At 41.0% G+C, this 22,751-nt stretch overlaps 1 protein-coding gene across 1 annotated transcript in view; it reads right to left on the bottom strand.

Annotated features, from left to right (window-relative positions):
- The window catches only part of MYOM1 (myomesin 1), an 80,058-nt gene that overhangs the window by 6,953 nt on the left and 50,354 nt on the right, over positions 1-22,751 (bottom strand). The window contains exons 22-36 of the mRNA XM_075705284.1: positions 17,716-17,872; positions 16,688-16,794; positions 16,522-16,566; positions 12,675-12,811; positions 11,663-11,807; positions 10,977-11,036; positions 10,704-10,771; positions 10,018-10,131; positions 9,279-9,366; positions 8,529-8,567; positions 8,330-8,435; positions 6,391-6,554; positions 4,953-4,989; positions 4,616-4,638; positions 2,671-2,726 (exon numbers count right to left, since the gene is read on the bottom strand). Of these exons, the coding sequence (XP_075561399.1) occupies positions 2,671-2,726; positions 4,616-4,638; positions 4,953-4,989; positions 6,391-6,554; positions 8,330-8,435; positions 8,529-8,567; positions 9,279-9,366; positions 10,018-10,131; positions 10,704-10,771; positions 10,977-11,036; positions 11,663-11,807; positions 12,675-12,811; positions 16,522-16,566; positions 16,688-16,794; positions 17,716-17,872 (1,346 nt within the window). The remainder of the gene's footprint in view (positions 1-2,670; positions 2,727-4,615; positions 4,639-4,952; positions 4,990-6,390; positions 6,555-8,329; positions 8,436-8,528; positions 8,568-9,278; positions 9,367-10,017; positions 10,132-10,703; positions 10,772-10,976; positions 11,037-11,662; positions 11,808-12,674; positions 12,812-16,521; positions 16,567-16,687; positions 16,795-17,715; positions 17,873-22,751) is intronic.

The raw sequence follows: 22,751 nt of genomic DNA, 5'->3' as shown, positions 1-22,751 counted from the left end.
TTACCAAAACCCCTGACTATAACGCTGTATTCAACCTGAAACCCTTATCCTGGTAAAAAAGTGTGTCCTGTACTCCTGTGGGGAAGAGGCACCTTTTATCTTCAAGCTAATCCCCCTTTTCCATTAGTTGTCTGACTCTGATGATTGTCTGGGGCAGGGGGGTGGGGAAAAGGACTGTAAAGCTGTTTAGATGTTGTGGTGAGTGAATGAAATCTATCAGGAAACCTGATCTATCTGGGTGAGTACACCCCATCTCTTTGAGCTGGATCTCAGTATTTCAGAGGCCCACACAGAAGTTCCCGTAACAAGTCTGGACCTGGGGCACAGAGGCATGTCCACTTGGAGCCTTTCACTGCAGATTATCATCAGTAGGGTAGTACAGGTGGCAGAGGGAAATGTGTCATTGTATTTCAAGTATTGCCATTCCTCTTGTATATTAGCACAAACTCACATTCATGAGTGGTTTGGGCTAAGATGACAGGGAATTGAAGCTGCTCAATCAAGGCGACCTGCTCCCTTCTTCCAGCCTACCCATGAGGGCACCTGCCCCTGGCAGAAGGGTAGAATGGGGAGTTGGTGGGCAGAAGGATGCAACATGTTGCTTCTAGGTCTGAAAGTGCCTGCCTGTCAGAATCCTAAGCCTCTCCTTTTAAAAATAAAACCCCTTACTCACTTACAGGCCTTCATTAAAACAACCACTTAGGTTAATTTGGCTGGCTGTACACAAAACTTATGCTAGTATTCTCTGTCAGGTCAAATTCCTCCCTAATATGAACTGACAGCCTTTTCCAATTATATCACACTGCTGAAGAGCATTTCTGTCTATCAGTGGAAGCCTCTTAGGCCATCTGGAATGCTGTTTGATTAACACTGGGTAAACACTGGTTCATTCGTTCTCACACATATCCTTCAGCTCACATGTAAAAAGCTAATAAATAGTATCACAGTCATGGTATTAAGTTTTAGTTTAAGACATGCATATGCTTGGAAGTTCAACCTAGGGATACCAATCTGTTCATATAACTCTCTAGTTATGGCTGCACTTGTATTCAAAATCAAAGCTTGCAATTGCCCGTCCTCTGCTACATCATTTACTGTTTTTCAAAATCCTTGATGATTGTGCAATTTGCGTGAATTACACAACAGAGAACCACATTCCCTTCTCTCTGGCATATATGCAAACAATAGACAGATGAGCCAACACCACCCAAACAAGCACTGTTTTCCCTGATCACTCTCTGTCCTACTCTGTTTCTCAAAACGATCATCTACTGAATCCAGAAACATAAGGTCAAGGATATTTGTCTCGAGTTCTGGGAGTTTTTCAGTCACTTATTCAAACATGACAAAAGTCCTTGCTGTCAAGGACAACGTGTGTCTGGGTAAGCTTTTGCAACTCATTTTTTACAAACTCCCTTTTTATAAACTCTACATATTTTGCTTCAGTGAGCTCATACTCAACTTCATATCAACTCTCTTTTGGCAGAATCTCATCTCCAACCACAAGCAATATTAGCTGAGAATCTGCAAATTCATTGTTTCTTTGTGTCTTCTACCTACAGTCACAATGCTCATATGAGTGCATCTTACAGCATTTCCCAAACTGCTAAATCCTTTAATGACAGGTTTAATCAAATGTTAGCTCATTTTGTAATGCCAGCGTTCTTAATTTTGCCAGAAGTGCTGCAGTCTACTATCTCTTGGCTATGCTATATCACGCATTGTTAAGCGATTCAGACCAAGGTTTTAGATTCTTAGCAGTTCTGCTCAGCTTATAATCAAATACTTTTAACTCAGCTGACCTACTGCCAGATAAAGCCAGAACTACCAGGAAGTTGCTTTGCTGTAGTTGTCAAGTTACAGGTTTCCAATGACATTCACATGCCCTATTTCAATATTCACCCACACTGTGAAGAGGAACCGGCTAGTGGCAGACCAGTGGGAAGTGGAGAGTAGGCACTTCTTGGTCTCAGAACTATTATGCAGCAACTTGTAGAAGCAGCATGCTGGGAAAAGGTTGCAAGATTGAGAAATGACTTTCTGGGTCTTCTGCTCTGTGCTCAAGCATCGATGTAGCCATGTTCTGGGATTGCCTTACAATAATCTTCCAGCTAAGCTCTGCTAAAATAATCCAGTGTAACACCAGTGACTTCATTTGACTTCCTTCCCATTTACCCTGAGGAAATAGAGAAAACTAACTCCTTTTGTCTGGGAGAGAATTGAGTTAGAATGGTTTACTAGTTTTACACCATTTAAAAGCCAGCCTTGACAGGGGTGACTGTCTTGCCACATTGCGAGGAAGTTAACTGCGTAAGACATAGAATGACTAGCTATCTTGTAAATAAGGAATTAAACTTCTCTGATAGCCTGTTACAAAAAAATCTGAGAAACCTGTGCATGAATTTTTAAGGAGCTGGTTATATAAGGAGTTTTAGTCTCAGCTCACATTGTCATCTCACTTTTATCTAATGCTTATGAAAAGGCACTGCCCTGAATACATAAACCCATCTGTGCAAGACTGTTGAATTATGTACAGAAGGCAGGGGATGAATAAACAGTGTAGCAGATTTTAAAGATGGAATCTTTAACAAAAAGGTGAATATTTTCCCATGATTGAAAGGCATTCAAGCTGTTGGGCTGTTGTGTAAAGCATCAGTTAATTTACTGTACCTTGCCCTCCTGGATGGTGACAACATCGGGCAAACCTCCAAGTACCCGTGCACGATCTGGAAATAAATAAGCGTAATTTTCTTTACTGTCTCAAAATCAACTGTGTCCCAGATTCTGTTTCCCCCCTAGTTCTTTCATGCTATCTTATTTATGTACAACTTGTCTCTGATATCTGTGCTAGCAGAGAACTATTTGGCATTCTTAGCACACCATTTGGACTTTAAAGAACCTTGAATTCACAGCAAAAGATGTGTTAATAGCTGGTGGCAATCACAGAGGGGAATTAAAGTACATGTGCTGTGTCCTGCAGATTTTGTCATCAATTCAGTGTTACTTCTAAGTGCACAAAAAAAAATCTGAATTTTTGAGATCTGGTGCTCTAAACTTTTAGTGTTGTACCCTAAAGATGTTGTGTTTCCAAAAGGAAATTAATGAAAGCTAATAAAGTGGCGGAGATTAGAATCATAGAACCACAGAATGCTTTGGGTTGGAAGGGACCTTTAGAGGTCATCTAGCCCAACCCCCCTGCTGTGAGCAAGGACAGCTTTAACTCGAGCAGGGTGCTCAGAGCCCCAGCCAACCTCACCTTGAATGTTGCCAGGGATGGGGCCTCTACCACCTCTCTGGGCAACCTGTTCCAGTGCTTCACCACCCTCACTGTAAAAAATTTCTTCCTTATATCTAGCCTAAATCTATTCTTCTTCAGTTTAAAACTAATTAGGTTTTGATCTAAATACAAAGACAGTCTCAGTGATAGCACTGAAATTCCACCACTTTGTATGTATCTGGGTGTAAATGAGATCAATATTTGATCTAGTTTTAAGCTCAAAGTCCCATAGGAGTCTTACATAAATACAAATATGCTGATCACATGCAGACTTTGGTGCGCTTCTTCTGGAGTATGGATTTGGTTTGTTATAAGTCTCGGTGGAGCCTGGCAGAAGAAGGAAATGACTGTGCAGAATGTTCCCCTCTAATGTAGTCTCTAAAAGATGTGTTCTGGAGCACAGAGGTAACAACCTTATGAGACCAGGAACGGGACTGTGTTATGTCAGTTAACATGCCAGCCCTTTATGAATGGTCCAGGGTTAGAAATGAAATGCCCAGGGCAGCGCTATTACTGATCCCTTTGTGCCATCACAGCTGGGACTCGTAGGGATCACTGTACACTTCCAAACCCCACTCTATTTGGAGTGTATGTCCAGAAGGAGTTAGCTCAGATCTCTCTACATATTTTTCTCCAATAACTTTTCAAATGCCAGTTCTGCCCTTGTTTTTACACAGGTCTGAAAGTGATCTGCAGTGGGAGAACTTTTTGATGTGTTACATTTTTTCCATGCATTTTTCTGTAAATAGGGAGAATATTGAGCTTATTAATTCAAGTTGCATTCTAATGACTTAGTCCCTAAGTAATTATTACATACTTTTGTTTTAGCTGCTATGTTGGAATTGACACACACATAAAAGTATCAGGAGGTTCAGGGATCAGTCTTTAAGCAATGCAAAAGCTCCTGTTGCTTTCTTACCCATCTCTGTATGCAATGCAGAGCCATTTGACATTTTAGATAGTTCAAAATTAGCCAAGTGATTTCCTCCATCTTTGAAAACAAAGTGACTTTTGTGCAGAGAATATGCATGAGAGATCTCAGCAATAAAGATAATTTTTAGAGAAGGCTAGCTGGTAATGAGAACAGGAGCTTAGACTGGAAAAATCAACATAACCCATAATTACAGTGGTATTAGCTGCAATGTGCACCAATGTGAAATCACTAAAAGGTCACTCTCCTTGCTTCCCCTTGGTGCAAAGACAAATTCATCTTAGGATGAGCACATGCACATACACATGTATACATGCCCTCTTTCTCCCAACACACAACCTTCCTGGAGAGGAAGAAAACCTTCATAAACTGTTTATTGCAACTACTGTTAAAGAAGGCCCACTTACTTTTCTCTGCAATCGCAGCTTGCCTGGAGTTGAAAGAAACAAAAAGAAAGTCCAATTTCAGTTAGGTTTACTTAAAGGGGTTGAAAAATAGCTTATCTTTTTAATTGCCTTTAATCCGTTAAGGAAAACGTCTCTCATCATTTGGCAATACTGCTTATTCTTCGTTACCTAACTGTTATATAAGAATTGCACCAAAGAAGTCACATGCAAAACTCCTACAGACTTCTCTAGGACTAGGATTTGTTTCACAGGATATATTTAGCTCCAGCACAAAACAAACAAATACTCGTATTATTTTATGGCTGCCATTACTGTATTTAGATGGTATAATACTTACTTTAATCTCTGGAACTCAGCAAAGGCTTCATCAAATGCTTTGTAAAGAGAAAAGTTGATTTTAAAGGTAGGTTCAGAGAAAAATTATCACAAGTTTAAATTTGGAATGTAGAACTAAATTAAAAATGTAGACATTGTTAAAGAAATATTAATGTATGGATGCTGGATGGTTTAACTAATAAAGGCCATCTTGTATATGGCAGCTATTATATATACATATGAATTCATAAACACACTATTTTTTCTTCTAAAAGTCAGGTTTTAAGACAAAGAGATAGCGGGAGACCAGTAGGCTGAAATTATCTCACAAAACAGAGGAAGAAACCCACAATACACCACCTAAATGATAGCTTATGGCAGTGGTCTTCCAAACTTTTTTGATCGTGCACCCCTATAGGTAAAAATCTTTTGACCATGCAACCCCAATATATGTACATTTATTTTTTTATAAACTCTATAGATGTACTACTGAAGTTCTCATATTTTCCTCCCACACTGCAGTAGATCATCTTGCACACACCCCACTTTGGAGACCACTGGCTTATGGAATACAAGAGATCTGTTTTTTCCAAGTGCTTTTCACATCTGCTCTGAAGCATCACACTGATGGCCATGAACAAACCAGACAGCAAACTGCTGTCTCCTTCGTAAATCCAGGCTAAGCTACCGTCATGTGGGAGGTTAACTTCTGCACTTTGAAAGGGAAGAAGAAATCTCTTTTCTCAGAAAGTGGGGATAGGAAGGAGCAACATGTAGATGATTATAAGGTATTGCCCTTACGCAGAGCTTGCACACCCAAAGTGAAACTTTAGGGATGGGAAAGGCAGCGGATGGAAACTCAGCAATTCAGGAGGAGTTCATCTGTTCCCTAGGATCTGAGAGGTCTCTCAGAGTAAAAGCTTCCAAAAGTCAATCCAAATATAATTTTAGCTATTCCCCTAACATTCCTTCATCGTGCTGATGAAAGGGACCAGTCTTGACATCTCTGAAGAATAAGGAGGCCTATTATATCCATCAAAGAAATGCAGCAGGAAAGTAACAGAACAAACTTGTCCCTCACTTCCTCCTCCAAATATTACTTGGAAGGGAGAGATACAGAAGGCATTCAGTGCTACAACTTGTATTTAAAACTGCCAATCAATGCCAACAACACAAGGAGTTTTGTAAGACAGCTCAGAAACTGGGCTGACGTCTCAGTAGGCAAACTGTAAGTGGTATTCGGAATAGGAAAAAGCTGTTCGTAACTTATGACCCGAGAGCACAGGTTGGGGAAAACAAATTGCACTGTCCCCACAAACACTGCCAGGCTGCTGGGTACACACACAGACCCTACAACCCCAAGGGTAACAGGTCTGTAGCAAGATCCTGCTGTAGATGCTCCTACCCTACCACGGTGTAATTCCTACATGCAGGAGGTGTTAGTGGAGGGAATGGCCTACCTTGTCCAGAAAGATCCACTGTCTTTTTGTGTCCTGTTTTACCATCAAAGAGTTCCATTGTGTATTTGCCTTTGTCCTGTGGAGTTGGTTCATTGATCTGCAACCAGATCTGTTCCCCGGTGACACCAGTCTTCACTCGGTCTGTAAACCTAATCTGGGTATCGCTGAAAAATACGCAACAATGTTATCCTTTTGTTTTGCTGGAGCATAAATGGGATTTTCTCATGATGAGTCACTGAGTACATCTGCAGTTACTAAATGATTTCCAAGGTGCTATGGTATGCCATCATATTTTGAAACTTTTTAAGTCGAATTCTTACTAAAGCTGTGGGCCAACGGGACAGAATTGACATGACAGTCTTTCCCTGTTCAAGGTCTAGCTCTCCTCAAAGCTTGTAGCAAGGTTAGGCATCTTAGTCTATGACCTAAGCCATAGAAGACTTACACAAATTTAAAACCCAGATCTCTGAAACGTAATCCATGCGTCCTCAAATGTTCATGTTGACTTCTTAGCATAGCTTTATTTCTGCTTGGGCAAAACAAAACTATATAGGGCTGCACCTACAAAACCCCCCACTTCTATCACAGGTCGTGTTTGCCTAGTTGGAATGTTTTCTGATGCTCTGCTATGTTTTGGCATTTACAATTAAACATACTTTGACATAATAGATCTTCTTCCCAAAAAATATAAGTTTCTCAGCTTCCTAGCTGAGCAGTTAATTGCCCTGGATAAGGCAAAAGATATTAGTCAAATAAGCTACTAATTTTCTTTTTATCTTTAAACTGATAACTTTGAATATACTAAAGTGTCAAAGAACATTTTTACTAGATTAATTTGATGTGCTTCAAGATTAAATTAGTTTCTAAAAATTAAATAGGGGGAGTGGCAGGAGAGTTAAGAGAGAAAGAGAAATCCAGAATACTTCATATTCACTTCCAGTTTTGAAATGCTTAGGATTCCTGGTGATACCAGGTCAAAATGGGTGCCAAGAAAGAGGAAAACCTCAAACTGCTTTCATTTCTGTGACAGCGTTGCTGGTTAGCATCAGTGTCAATAATTACAGCCAGACTGCTACAGCACATCCTGGGTATCTTGTGTCTCATTTACATGAGTTTTATTGAGAGATCAGTAATTCAGATTCCATCCTAAAGACTAACTACTACCATGTCCACAGGAAGTGAAGCAGCAGGAATAGTAATAACAGATTTGAGGCGATTCAAATATGTTATTACTATTAAATCAAATCTAAGTTGTTTACTTCTCTGGGTTTTCCAGTGCCTGCTGTTTGCACTGGCTGAGAATTCAAAGCTGTCTCGGGGAGTTGGATATGCAAGCCCCATTAATTTTATGGGGAGCTGGGCATTCAAATTCTTTTAAAAAATCTCAGTTCTTCTGTTTGTCTTGGTTAGGTTTGTAGCTCTCACAGGAGGAGCTGTCTGGATTGTACTGCCCCAGGCATATACTAAATCTTGCTTTGCCTCCTAAAGATGAACCCATGCGTTAAGAGGACATGCCCGCTTGTCCCAGTTCCTGTGAATTGCAGCTTCTAGACAAGCAGACCTCCAGGCTAGCTATCTGTGAACCCGTGGTTGTCAGTGTCTCAGGTTATATTTGCATCACTCCTTAAAACTGATTCAGGGAAAGATGCAGCTCCCACCCGGAAGGTGGGAAGCGCTCTGAAGCAGTATGGCCCCAACAGCATCCCATGGCATGAGACTACCTGTCTCACGAGGGAAACGACAGGAGGGCCCTGCACCATCAACACCTGACTCTCGTACTGGTTTCACATGGGTGTAATTCACTGAAACTAACTCCTATGAGAGAAGGACTCATGAGAGATGAGAAGAAACCTGGGCCTTGTCTCTCATATATCCAGGTTCCTTCTGAGTCTATAAAAACAAAATCAGACTGACTTTTGCAAAGATTTTGCATACTTACTTGTGCACCCAGCCTACTCTCAGATCTTCCACATAATACGTAACATAGGAGTACAGTCTGATACCCTCAGCTGTGCTCTGGATTTTCAGGTCTGTCGCAGATAAAGCTGAAGGAAGAGCACATGGTTTTATGCAGCCATGCAGCTATTCACTGAGTGTCACAATGAGTCATTCATCCGAAAAGAGAATTAAGTGCTTACCAATCCTTCTGCATACTTCATTCATCAGGTCTGCAAAAGCTGTGGAAATAAAATCCAGAGACTAAGACTCTGTGTCTGCAGCTCAAGCACAGTCAATAATAGGACAAGTACTGGCTCTGAAATATTCTCCCCAGTAGGTTTGAAAAAGAAATTTGACCTACCTTATAAAGCATATTAGAAATCTAAGTAATGTAGAAATATAGCCTGTTACATGATTTCCAGACTTTATTTAACAGCAGCCTTGATGAATACTGCTGCAGCTGAACAAAACTGGTTTTTGTTGGGTTTTTCTTTTTTTCATAAATGACACTATTCAGTTGGAATGCTAACACATCTATATACATTCTAATGGATACGTTTTTCTCCACTTGCTTGGAAACATAAGTGACATTTTAAAAATATAGTAATCACAATGATCGAAAAGGCCCCTAAATAAATGAATGGGAAAACGTAATAAAAATATGAAATCTTTTAAAACTATCTAGTTCTGTAATTTCTTTCTATACTTCCCCCCCCGGGGGAAACCTGTTATCATTTTGCTTAGCGTTAGTCATCGTACTCTCCCAAAATTATACAGAATCCAGATGCAATAAGCTGTATTCGGATATTATTTGAATTGAAAAAAATCTCAGTTTTTCTAATGATATGATCTTATACACAGGAGGAATAAAAGCCATAGGACCCCGCTTGCAGGCGAACAGTCAGGCTGTCAGCTGGTGTGGCTGACAGCATGCAGAAAGTGGGTCTGACCTGTGTCCTTCAGCTTCAGCTCACTGGAGTCCTTTCCTCTGTCGTCCTTCAGTATGACTTCATAAGTGCCAGCATCTTTCTTAGAAAACTGCAATATTGTAACAGTAAAACCAGTTTTCAGAACAGTTACTGTAGAAAAAAAATCTAGATTTTACTCCTGAACCCAGCTGATGTCCCGCCCCCGTCCCCAGGGAGGTGCCCGATGCCCGGGGCTGGGGCTGCCCCCGTGCCCCCCCGGCTGCCCTGCACCTGGCTGGGGCGGTGGGACGGGCTGTGGCTGGGGGGTCCTGGCCTGCAGCCATGGGGGAGCCCCCAGCCCCAGGGGCCCTGACACTTCTTCCCTTCCTCAGCCAAGGAACCGAGAGCGAAGAGATGAAGTGGTGAATGTGGGTCGCACCCCCAGCCTGCAGCAAGGCTGGGTACGGACCAGACCTCTGAGTGACAAGCGCTCTCCAAATGCCATTCAAAACGTAAATGTGGTCTCATTCTGTTGTTAAACTGACATGCAAAGGAAGTGACAAGCTTCTTATCTCTTCTGTCATCATTTCCTGAAAATCTGAAAGCGCAGTTATAGATAGATATTTGCTTTAGCTAAAACACAGATGCCTCGCGAGTTTTTCCATTTTTAAAACCCACATCCTTTTTTGATTGTTCTGCTGAAATATCAGATTAGATCGTGTTGTTCAACTGAATTTGTAGCACTAACTTCAGCTGAGGGCTAACACGGACAGTCACTCACCTCTGATATCAGCAGAGTACACACGCCATCTTTAAAGTCGTGTTCTTCATCTACCATTATCTCCCTGTCATCTTTGTACCATACGATGTGTGTTTCCTTCTTAATATTAGCCACCTAAGATGGATGAAAACCACATCGTAATTATTCTCTTCATTTGAGCAGGGGAACTTAGTGTCGCATGGGTTAGCCTGTTCAAGTCTCTCATAAAAGAACAGCAAGCTTTACAGCTTGATTGCAGTGAGTTATTGCGGGCCTCCATTTTAAAATGAGGGATACAAGAGGGAAAACAGCAGGGATGAAAAGAGAGAGAAAAGAACTGCCAACAGCTTCAAGGAGCCCAGGAAACCAGTGGATCCTGCCCTGGGGATTTCTACACACATAAACCAGCCAAAAATGAGAAAGTCCCAGGATTTACAAAGACCTGTCATTCCTATTCAAGTGCCTTTTCCTGGGTGGGTACCTGACAGACCTGAAGCAAAAAGTTCAAGCTATTTTCCAAGGTTTTTTGTTACAATAAGCAGTCACCCCAGCATGATTAGCCTTCAGAGGCTCTGTTGCTATCTAATATGCAGTTGGGAGTACATAAGCAAAGGGCATGTCTTTAGTCCCTTCCCACCCTCACTGTCTAAGTAGTGGTAGGTCAAAGTGCTTTGAACCTTGTACTCAATGTTTTCCTTGCCCCTTACCTTACATTTCAACATCACATTACAGTCATCGGTAACTTCCCATCCCAGTTTATCCACAAAATGAGGACCTGTTTAAAATCACAGATATATTTTTAAAGGTCACATCAATGGTATTCATGATACAAAAGCAAAGACAAATGTATTCTTCTTGACAAGAATACTGTTATATTTTAATGTGGTTTTATTTTTCCTATTTCTCCTTCATATATAAATATAAACAAACTCTTAACAGACTAACAGTTAAGCGATTCTTATAAATATCCATATTATCACCTTGTTTTCTCTGCCACTCTTTTCTCTGGAAATCTGCTTCATCCTGCAGCTTCTTGAATACTAGAAATTAAAATCAGCAAGAAATATAAAGTTAAACATCATGTGCCATGTGTACGGTACTGAATGTCACTATAACAGTTAGGTGCAGCTCTGTCCCTTGGAGGTCCATGAGGATCCTGCCATAGGGTCAGGTTTTCACTGAATGTTTCAAAGTGTCAGAAGCTGATTACGGCTAACCTGACTTCCCTAGCTGCTTGCAGTCATCAGGAGTTTAATGTGTCATATCTGATGAAGTGTAATCCCCAATCATACAGCTACATTCTCCTCTTGGTAGGAAGGCAAACGAGCGGCAGCAGAGTCAGCAAGCCGCTCAAGCTCTAAGAGGTGCAGCTACTTGTTCCTGCCTGAATGGGCTTTTTACATAGGAAATTTTCATTCCACCCATAGAAAAGCAAACTATGACAGGCTGCAGCATTTTACATTTCTGTAACAATTCCCCTTCCTCCCGGCACTTTAAAAATTTCAGTTCACACACATGCCCTGTCCTATATGAGGCAGGCAAGCACTGTGACATGAAAAACCACCGGAATATCTATTGGTATTGAAAACAGTGGAAAGTGAAGATGACAACTGAGATAACCTTGGTATAATTTTTCCAGCCTACTGTGCAATATAGATTAGCTCACCATCACCAATGAGGACAAGGCTGGATTGATTGGTTGCTTTTCCATCCTGCAGTTGGAAAGTATAAGTCCCTTCATCCTTGTCCTCAAGTTTATTCATGATCATTTCAACAAGGCCAGTCTTCTGGTCCACCTTCATTTTATATTTCTTCAGGAATGGAAAGTAAAGCAGCAATTAATGGATATCAGAGTCAGAAATTATTTGCCAAATGTTATATGGTATCTTTAGGTGAAATTCTGTCTTCTTTATTCAGATTTCCACTTACTCAGATTGACACTATCTCTAGCTCTAGCTCTAAGCATGTAACCAAATAAATAAGACATCTGTTAAAGGTGAAGCCTATTTACTAATGCTATACAAGCACATGACATTCCTGTTCTATGGTGAGTATCATATTCTTTTTCATTAGAAAGGTTTAGATTTGCATCTCTTCAGAATAACAATTTCTTTGAGACAATGACAGTACATTTTTGTGTAGAATGCTCCGTCTCTGCCTTCTAATTGATATCAGTGTTGCAACAAAAGCATGCCATGTCATGTCTTTGGGAGTAACAAGTTCTGCTGCTGGAAAGACCACTTGGGAATTTTCCCTTGGTGTAACAAATTCCTCCAAACAGCAAAGAGAGGTGAGAACCGAGCACAAGGGTAGGCTAGGGCCACAGATGACGGAGATAGGATGAATCTGCGCTACTGCAGTGACTCCCTGAAGAGCACGGGAGCTGCTTCCCTGGGACTACCTTATTGCAGGAACTCCTATGATCCCCACTAGTTAACAGAATACGTCGTACTCAAAAAGGTGGCAGGAAGTCATGTAACTCCACTTTATAAACTGCATCCAGTAGAATTCAGCTGGAGCTCAGAACTACAGACAAAATCTTTCTAGTGATGTATTCAATGAAATACGTTATTTCTCATGAAAATGCATTAGTGTGGAACGCTAGTTGGAAGTATACTGGAGACAGAGACATTAATACTCATAAAAATGCAAACACCTGTAAGGAATGAAAGGCTTACCTCTCCATTGAAAATCTCTTTATCATTAAATACAAAGTTGGCCTTTGCATTGCCAGAGAGCTTTTCAGCTTGCAGCCAGAATCTCACTTCTCCTTTTTCCAAAATTTCCACTGCCAACTCAGAGACAAGTGGGACAGCTACAAATAAGAAAGAAAAGAATGAAGCATATGCTTTGCCTGTGCCCCAACAACTATTTTCTTCTGTAATCAGAAAGCCACTTCTTCCTTTCACACTTGGATACTGTATGCAAGGTATCTGGCTTCTGATAGCTCTTCATATAGACAGAATGCCTCTCCACCCACATATATACAGGATGACAGACAAGATTTAATCTCTTACTCCTTCAATCACTAGGTCTGTACAGACTGGAAGTGTTCAGGATTTGAGTTATGCCAGTGCCCCTCCATTCTAATACAAGGCTAAATCTATTTCAAATGTAAATTGCAAGTATCTCTGCAGCATGATGTGAGTCTGTATGGTGCAGACCCATGTTTAATGAGTTGCTTAACAATGTTACTGTAAGACAGTGAATTGACTCAGTGGAAAAAAAACACCAAAAAACACCCAAGCACAAAGCCAGATCAGAAAGTCAGCTGCTGAGCTGCAGGTTGGAAGATTTTTGTAAGCACTCTGATCCTTTGCTGCATGGATTATCCATCTCCCAGAATTCACCAAGTATCACAACACACCCTCAGTCTCTCCAGTACATTTTGTTTACCTATGAATAATGGAGATCCCCCACATATAGACCAATTCCTTGTGTTAACGGGAAAAAAAATCATGTAGAGAGTACCGCAGGTAATTTTAGTCTTTTTATTTATGTATTTTTCCTTGCTATTTTTAGTAAAAGTCCTCAGCTTGCTTTCACTTTAACTTTTTTTTTTAAGTTATCTTAATCAGCAACATTAAACATGAGCATTTAGACTCTGATATTGGGACATATTGCTCATTTTATTGGTTTCCATAATTTTTAACTGTCTTAGTGGATGCTCAAATTTTCAACAAAATCATACTCTAGGGAGTACGTATGCTGTATGTGAACTCTACCCCAATCTCCACTTTCACAGCAGTGTAAAGTCTGCATTGCAAGGGTGTAACATGGAACAGCTGAGGACAGTGTACAAACACATTGCAAAATGCTTGATGATGTAGTTTGGTGATAGTGTAAAGATACACCGCCTCCCAGACAAATCCTACGACATGGTTGTTTTTCCCTTCCAACTGAAAATCTAATCTATTCTGTTCTATTCTATTCTGTTCTGTTCTGTTCTATTCAACTTTGTGTATGCAAAGGCCCAGCTACAGCAGGAGAGGACTGGTGGCTGAGGTAGTGTCTAATGTCTCTCATCTATTTGCATCGTCCTAAATGACTGGGGTGCCTTCTGGAGCAAAGCTGCCATCCCACCCCACTGCCAAACAACGTTGGGGGGTGAGGACCCCCCCGTGTCCTCCTTTCCTATGCTCACCTCTTCCCCGCTCCTACACCCACCCACACTCGCATGTATGCTCTTGGTGCCTGCGTAGCACAGGACTTGTGCCTCGTGAAAATAAGGCTCCTGGGAGGTGAGGCAATAGTCACAGGAAAATAAGAGAATTATGAAAAAGGCACAGGCTTCAACAAAGAGAGGAAAATAGTTAAAAAGGAGCCTGGAAGGACAGCATTACCATGAGGGAGCAGGGCAACCCCATAGGAGTGTGCCCCAGCAGGTGAAGCCTCCTCTCCCAGTGCCATCACTGTGCTCATAAGAAACAAATGGAATCTCATGTCTTGCATCATTGCTCAAAACAAAGCGACTCAAATGCTACAGGAGCCAGCAGAAGCAAGAGGGAAAGGGTGTGAATAGACATCAGGCTGTACTGCTTTTGTCTCTGTCAGCTCTACAGCAATTTTAAACCCCCACTTGATTTGCATGCAATTAAGTATGAATATCTTAGTCTAACATGGAAGAGAGGAAAGTATCTTAGAAGCTGTTAAATAAAGGGCTGAAAGGATGCATAAGGATTCTTTTTTTGGGAAAAGGCTGTTCACTCCTCAGCCCAAAGCAACTGGACAAATCTGCATTACAGTCCTCCACGAGCAAAAGTCTTATTTTAAAATATTTCCATAAACACCAACTGACAGCTACTTTAGCCATTTTCCAGCCATCATGCTTACAAGGTTTTATATCCTATTTGTATAACATCACAAATTACCACGAGCACTTGACAGGGAATCCTCCAGCAGTTGCTAAATTGAAGAGTTGGAACAATTTATTTTTACCTAGCACGAAAACACTACCGCGCCCATACGTAGTTGCGTTCTGTAAGGTTGCATTATTCAAGCAACCCATTTTCACATGGAGTTACTGGCTGCAAATGTTTCTAAGCAGAAACTACAATTAAATGCAGTTCAGAAGTACAAACAAAGCAACGTGCAAGAGCTCATGTTGAATCAGAAATGCCTAGCAACTAATTTTTTTTGTAGAGAATTTAGGCAATTCTCAAACAGATTATCCGGAGGTATGACTAAAGTTTCATGTTGATCCATAGGAGCTCATTATTATTCTTCTAGCCTCATAGCCTTACTTGAGTAGCCAAAGCAAGTAAGACAGTTTCCTCCTTGCAACATTAAGATATGTTCTGCAGTGATCTCCCTTTTTGCCTGTGCCTCCTGAAACCTCATGCACAGCCAGAAGTGTACTGTTACCTAACACCATGCAAAAAAGAAGACACTGTGTGTACTGAGGAGCTTATTTTGTGACATCAGTTATGAACACAGAGCATGGAAGAGCACCCAGAAGAGAAGGGTCAGTGCAAGTAAGGATGTGCAACAACACTAAGGCTTTGTGATGACTAACTTTCAGCATGAAGATCTAATTAGGAGGAAACAACTGGGAGGAGCGGGAGTAATCAAGGGGATGCTTGGGCTGTTGTTAAGCTGTCAAAAGGTGATACAATATGTTAAGAAGGGTAGAGCTGATATGGAAAAGACACAGAAGGAAATGAGAGAGAGAGATGATGTGGGCAAAAAGACAGGCCATTTCTGCAGCCAAACTTTGACTGGGCTGGGAGGCACAATGTGGGCTGAGTTGGCAGAGGTGCCAGCAGTGCATGCACAAAGCTGGAGATTTTACAACACAGGCAAGCATTTTAGTGCCTGGAACAAAGAAGAAGAGAATGTAGTGGGAGAAGATGAGACAAGGTTTAGGTCTCATCTTGTTGTGTGTAATAGGATTCATTATACAATCCAATTTACTATTTTTTTCAGTTATTGAAGTTACATTCCAATGAAAATAACCAAGTTGTGCTACTACCAGGATATCACAAAGGTATGGGAGGTCTGTGGAGTTGACAAAAATACCATCCCAAGCAGAAGGAAGGATGTTCATACTGTCAAGTGTTACCGGAAAGAGGGAGGGAATGAATTTCAGCAGGAAAATCTGTATATATAGATCATCACAGCTGAATTTACTACAGTTGCCTGCTTTGTTAACCGTATGCTAACTTCAGTTGGAGTAAAGTTAGAGAATTTTTCAAATTGAGGTTTTTAATTCAGGTTAGGTATGCTGAGTAAGTATAAAAGGCTGTTCTGCAGAAGAAACAAAGCCCATGGGATACTTATTTTCCAACTGTTATATAGACTTATTATAAGCCTAGACCAGTAGCCTGCAACAGATCAGGAAGAACATCAGTAATACACAAATGTACGGAAAGAAAGAGAAAAAAAAAGAAAGAATCTTAGATTTTCAATTCAAAACCACTTTCACTTGAAATTACTATAATGACTTCCTACATGATGGTGGCAGGAGCTTCATGATACCCCACTGCATGCAAAACTCTCCCCCACAGACATGTTTGATTCACTCACTTGGGAATTTGCGTTCGTGGCTCAGAGCAAGTAGGCGTTTCATTTCTGCAAAAGATATAAAAGAAATAATATAAGGTGTGAATGCCTTATGGATCTGAGAGACACAGCAGCAGGGAAAAACAGATGTGAAAGCAAAATGGGCATGCTTAATAGACATTGTGTCTACCTTCCTCATCAATTGTGTGGCTTGAAGAAACTCCATCAGTGTCTGTAACAGCACAAGAGTAAACTCCCAAATCATCTTCTCCAAGATCCTTAAAGGTAGCTTTTGACCTTTAGGGGGAAAAAAAAGCATTTTGATGAAAAGGTGAGATCAGTCTGAACCAAACCCCTCCTTTATGTCTATAAGACTAGATAAAAATAGTCTTGTATTAGCTTTTGCTCTGACTGAACAGGCAAATGTGGGGCTCTGGCCAGTATAAACCAGAGTAGATCCTACCATGTGTGGTACAAATGGAGATGGCACAACTCAGTTCCAAAAGCACTGGAGATAGCTAGTTTAACCTAGCTCAAGCATGCTTAAAAACATGGTGTCAAGTCTTTGATGAGCGTGAAAGGATATGGTAAGTACAGGGTGATTCATTTTACACATGCAATATCAAGAGTGTGGTGAGCCACTGTTTCTTTCTGTGTGGTTTCTATAACTAGAAGAGCACACAGGTACTTCATAGGTTGAACCTGTACATTTGCCATTTCTTCCTCTCTATTAAAAGCCTGAAGAAACAGAGTAGGCTTGTAGAGCATTATAGAAGTTACCAAATCAGGCTGTGGTGACACTAGAAGAGTCCTGCTTACTCTAGCACCTCTGAAGATTGCAACAGTATTACACAGTAAAAGCATTTTGCAAGCAGCCAGGTAATTTTATCCTTTGGAGATTTAAAATAATAACAAAAGGAATAATAATAATTTGCCTTGATTGACAGGCTACAAGATGACAGAGCACAGATTTTCTCTCCCTATGCCCAAACATAACTCAGTTGCCTAAACAGGAGGCCTGACTCATTCTTGTGTGAGCTAGAATTTCCAAACGGTCTGCGTATGGGCTTGCTGGAGAACAGCATACTCATAAAGTAGCTTTCCAGTAACAGAGGCAGATATAACTCTTACTGAGGTTGTACATTGAAAAGGACAGATTTCTGCGACCAGCCTAGATCTCTAAAACATGAGAGTATTGCTACCCCCGAGGGTTCTTACTTTCCGCCTTTGGTATCGATGTTCAGTCGAGAGTCATCCTCAATTGGTTCATAATTCTTGGACCAAACAAACTTAGAGTTTGGAGACATCTGATCACATTCAAAGTTCAAGGAAATGACTCCGTTGTCATCTACATCAACCACCATTTCCTTGGTTCCTGAAAGACCAGAACAAGGCGATTCTACTTTCTCAGAGAAGCCAGCAAACAAATTTATATCGTTATCATTCATAGGGTAGATTAAGCAGATCCTTGCCATTTTCTCAGCCAGCACATAAATTGCTGCAAACATTGGCATCCTCAGTCTTTGATTCACAAGAACAGTTCTTATTCTAATCCATAAAAATAAGAAATAGATTAAAGAGCATCATAAATCAACTGATTTATCTGAGCAAGCCTAAGCACACATGAGTTATGATATTTGCTCTGGAAAAACATGAAGGGGAAAAAAAAAAAGGCAAGCCTCTAAATCCACAGTGTTTGAAATATTAAATAGCAATATCTTCCATGGTAAGGGGTAGTCAGAGTTTTCATTATGCAGCATGAATTTCTTATTCCCTAATAAGATAAGAGCTCTAAAGGGAATACCACGTGCAAATGTGGGCATTTGAAGAGGTGCAGGAGGCAGAAGAGGAAACAATCGAGTTGTCCCATCAGGACTCAATTGTGCAACTGAGGCACATTTTCAGTGACTCTGGCTTCACTCCGGGAGGTTGGTTTAATTGCTGTGCTTGGCATCCGGCCCTGCCGTCCGTCTGCAGCATTAATCCCGGGGCCCACAAAGGGAGTGAATATTTGTAATTGGCTGCTTAAGTTGCCCACCCTGTTTTGCCAGTACCTACAGTCCTTGAGCTGGATAAGGTTGACCCAGTTTGTCCTTTAAAAGGACCTGGGGGTGAATCCCAGATCAGAAACCCGAAGGCACCTCTATCCTACCCCTTCGCACCCTGGTGAAGCTGGGGGAATTTCATCTGGGATTCAGGCGGGTCAGCGAGCTCGTCATCTGTGGCGTTAACTTTCATTTCAACAGCTTGTCTGAGAATGTCAGTGAGAGCGTTTGCACTGAGAGGTGCTGGAGAACATCCAGCCTCCTTTTCCAAACAGCTTGGAGCTGGATCTCGCATCTGAATAGGGCACTCCTGTTATATTACTTAGCTTAAGACAATTCCGGGCTGCCCAGAATGCTAATGACACACTTTCTCCACAAAGTACTGTACCTCAAAGACAAGAGCCTTATTCCTGACATTGAGATTAAATGCTTTATTTTCAGCATAATTCTTAATGAGCCTCAAGCATACAAGGAGATTTCTGTATTTCATCATCCTAATACTATACATGTCCTCTCCAGGACTGTGAGTAGCTCCTGGAATGACAATTTGTGTACATGCAGCTTGCTTAGTCTTTATAATTTGCCATAACCATTTAATGAAAGATGAGATTCATGTTCCCATTTTGGTACTGTAATTTACCAGCCCTTGCAGTAATGAAGCACGTTAAGTACCAATATATGATGAATGAAGTCTAAGGTCTACAAATATTTTATTAGGCAGCAGCTTATTTGCAAATTTTTTATAATTTGATTTATTACATGCAAATTCATCATGTGAAATTTCATTAGTGTTTAGTTTCCTGTAGATCATTAGCACATGGATCTTTTGATGGCAGCTTATGTGCAAAGAATCACAGCCAGAAGGTCCATTTGAAGGACAGAATCTTAGGACAGAATCTTTTATATTTGTTTTAAGGCATCGTCATTATGATAACAATGGATAGCATTTTTTTCCAGAAGTGATGATGGCATTTACCTCTAATATTTATATGATTGTCCTGGTTTCGGCTGGGATAGAGTTAATTTTCTTCCTAGTAGCAGGCATAGTGCTGTGGTTTGGATTTAGTAGGAGAAGAATGTTGATAACACGCTGATGTTTTTAGTTGTTGCTGAGTACTGCTTATGCTAGGCAAGGACTTTTCAGCTTCCCATGCTCTGCCAGGTGCACAAGAAACTGGGAGGGGGGCACAGACAGAATAGTTGATCCAAACTGACCCAAAGGGCTATTCCATACCATATGACGTCATGCTCAGCATAGAAACTGCGGGGGGTTGGCCGGGGAGCAGCGATCGCTGCTCGGGAACTGTCTGGGTATCGGTCGGTGGGTGGTGAGCAATTGCATTGTGCATCACTTGCTTTGTATATTGTTATTATTATTATCATTATTATATTGTTATTATTATCATTACTATTTTACTTTATTTCAATTATTAAACTGTTCTTATCTCAAGCCATGAGTGTTTCTCAATCTTACTCCTCCGATTCTCTCCCCCATCCCATCAGGGTAGGGGGAGTGAGCGAGCGGCTGCGTGGTGCTTAGTTGCTGGCTGGGGCTAAACCATGACAATGAGTAAAAAAAAAATAATCTTTTTAAATTACTGACCAGAGGTCTCCATCTGTCCTACACAGTGGAAGCAAAGATGCTGCCATAATAGTAGCAGTCTTAATTTGCCTTGTCTAGATAGCTTGGTGGTTTCAACATGTTACCCGGAGCTTCTCTTAAAGTCATCACAAGAAATAAAATACTTAGATGTCATACCAAATCTCCATTTATCTGAGCGTTTTATTGCATTGAAAGGAAAGCGATAACATGAAGATAAAGCAGACAGCTTCAAAACACTAGAGTTAATGGCATGATCTTGAATACAGCTAGTCAGAAAAGTTGAATGGGATAGGGTTTCATTCATTTCTGAGGTTCAAGCCCTTTTCAAGTGACTGATGCAGGATCAGAATCTGATTCTGCTTTGCACCGAGATGCACAAGGACTAAAGGGAGCAATGGGGAAGAGTTGCAGTCTGCTCTTGGATTTCCCCTGCTTCTTCTGAGATCCCCACACACCAAAGTGCTTTTGTTAAAAGACAAAGTTACAGCTCAAAAGTAGCCTAATTTGGTATTTGTTTATGTGAGTGGGTTTTTAATTTAATTTTAAGATAACTGTAAAAATTAGATATAGTTTTCAAATAAGAGAAGGTGGATGGAAAGTATCGCATCATTATATCTACATGTCACCCGATAAAGAAAATTAGTGCCTCTCATATTAAAGCAAATGTTTTCATTCAGGATATTATTTACCTACATTCTTTGCTTAGAAAGCTCAGTCATCTGGGAATTTTACACATTTGCCAAAAGCAACATTCCGGTAGGAGTTGTTTAGAGAGACCTGACAATATTTTGTCTTCATCCAAGGTGTTAATAAAGGCAGCATTCATTGGTCAAGGCCAAAAGATTTGTGGTAATTTTAAAAAAATGGTATGGTTTTTCTTGAGATTTGTGTGGTTTGAGTGAGAAAAGTGGAAGCCTGCTCAAGAGTCTGCTTTCTGAAATACTTTTTTAATAAGCCTTTGTCCTTTCTTAATACTTTTAAGAAGCTTAGTTTGGTGGATGCCATTCTGCAGATCTCAGCTCAAAATATGGGTCAAACAGATCTGTACAAGTAAATAATTTTCAGCTTCCCTCAGATTTCATTGGGCCAAATCCTGACTTTCCTGTGATCCCTCAGACATTACACCTCTGAACCTGAGCCTCACTTGCAAAAGGGCCATGATCCTGAGATGTACCTCCTTCTCTAATGGTGAGGTCTGTAAACCAAATGTTCTGCTCAAGCTCATATTGCCAGGTGGGGCAGGGCACACAGCTCACTTGAGTGAACATTGAAAAACTGTACGAATTATCAAAAGTCTGACAGATAGATATTAACCCTCAAAGCAAATAGATTAGTAAAGCCAAAAGTTTAGTACTAATACTGGTTTGAATCTCTTTTTAGAAGTGATTGCCATATATAAGCTATTTTCAAGAATAAGTTTATAAGTTTTGCTTTGTTCCACTTGCAGGTGATGGAAATAGCCCTAGTGCTTTAGCGGCTTGTAGATCTGAAATTATGGCTACTGCATTTTTGAAATAACCTGTCCCAAGCCCTTCTTACTCACACACTCACCCTTTTTTGTCCTCATATCCCAATCTTACACTCTCTCCACTTACCATCTTCCAGTCCCTTCCTATTCCAGCCTCACTAGCAGTCACCCCAGTCTCCCCACTGTGAGTTTTCCAGTTCTTTTACACCCCCAGCCTCAGACCTCCTTTTTCAGACTTTCTTGACTTACAGCCTCACTGAAAGGTAACTCAAGGCTTCTTAGGATTTTTACCGTCCTGGGCATAAGGACCAGGAATTTATGGGAGCTGGGCCAGTGCTGCTGCAGGAATGGGAGAAGTAAAAATGGACCTGGGAGTCAGAAACAGGGAAAGGATCCTGGGGTAATGCTCCTGAGGCAGCCGGGGTGGGAATGGGAACTGATTCTCACCGGTGGCATCTGCTCAACACCTCACAGTTGATACCATGCCAAATAAATAAAATCATAGAACCATAGAATTGTTTACGTTGGAAAGGACCTTTAAGATCATCCAGTCCAACCATTAACCTAACACTACCAAGTCCACCACTAAAACAATTAAGGGTAGAGTAATAATTTCATGTTTCCTGGTTTGGTGGCTGGATTATTTTTTAATGAAAGTAAAAACTAGGAATCATTAACGTTGGAAAGGACCTCTAAGATCATCAGTCCAATCATCAACCCAACACCACTATGCCCACTAAACCATGTCCCAAAGTGCCATGCCTACATGTTTTTTGAACACTTCCAGGGATGGTGACTCCATCACCTCTCTGGGCAGCCTGTTCCAATGCTTGACTACTCCTGTGAAGAAATTTTTCCTAATATCCAATCTAAACTTCCCCTGATGCAACTTGAGGCCATTTTCTCTCGTCCTATCACTAACTACTTGGGAGAAGAGACCAACACCCACCTCACTACAACCTCCTTTCAGGTAGTTGTAGAGAGTGATAAGGTCTCCCCTCAGCCTCCTCTTCTCCAGGCTAAACAACCCCAGTTCCCTCAGCCGCTCCTCATAAGGCCTGTGCTCTAGACCCTTCACCAGCTTCGTTGCCCTTCTCTGGACATGCTCCAGTATCTCAATATCTTTCTTGTATTGAGG

This window comes from Pelecanus crispus, chromosome 2 (assembly GCF_030463565.1).
Source record: "Pelecanus crispus isolate bPelCri1 chromosome 2, bPelCri1.pri, whole genome shotgun sequence".
In the NCBI taxonomy this organism is placed as follows: domain Eukaryota; kingdom Metazoa; phylum Chordata; class Aves; order Pelecaniformes; family Pelecanidae; genus Pelecanus; species Pelecanus crispus.
The sequence above is the reverse complement of the archived record's forward strand: the minus strand, read 5'-3'. Positions and strand labels throughout refer to the sequence as shown.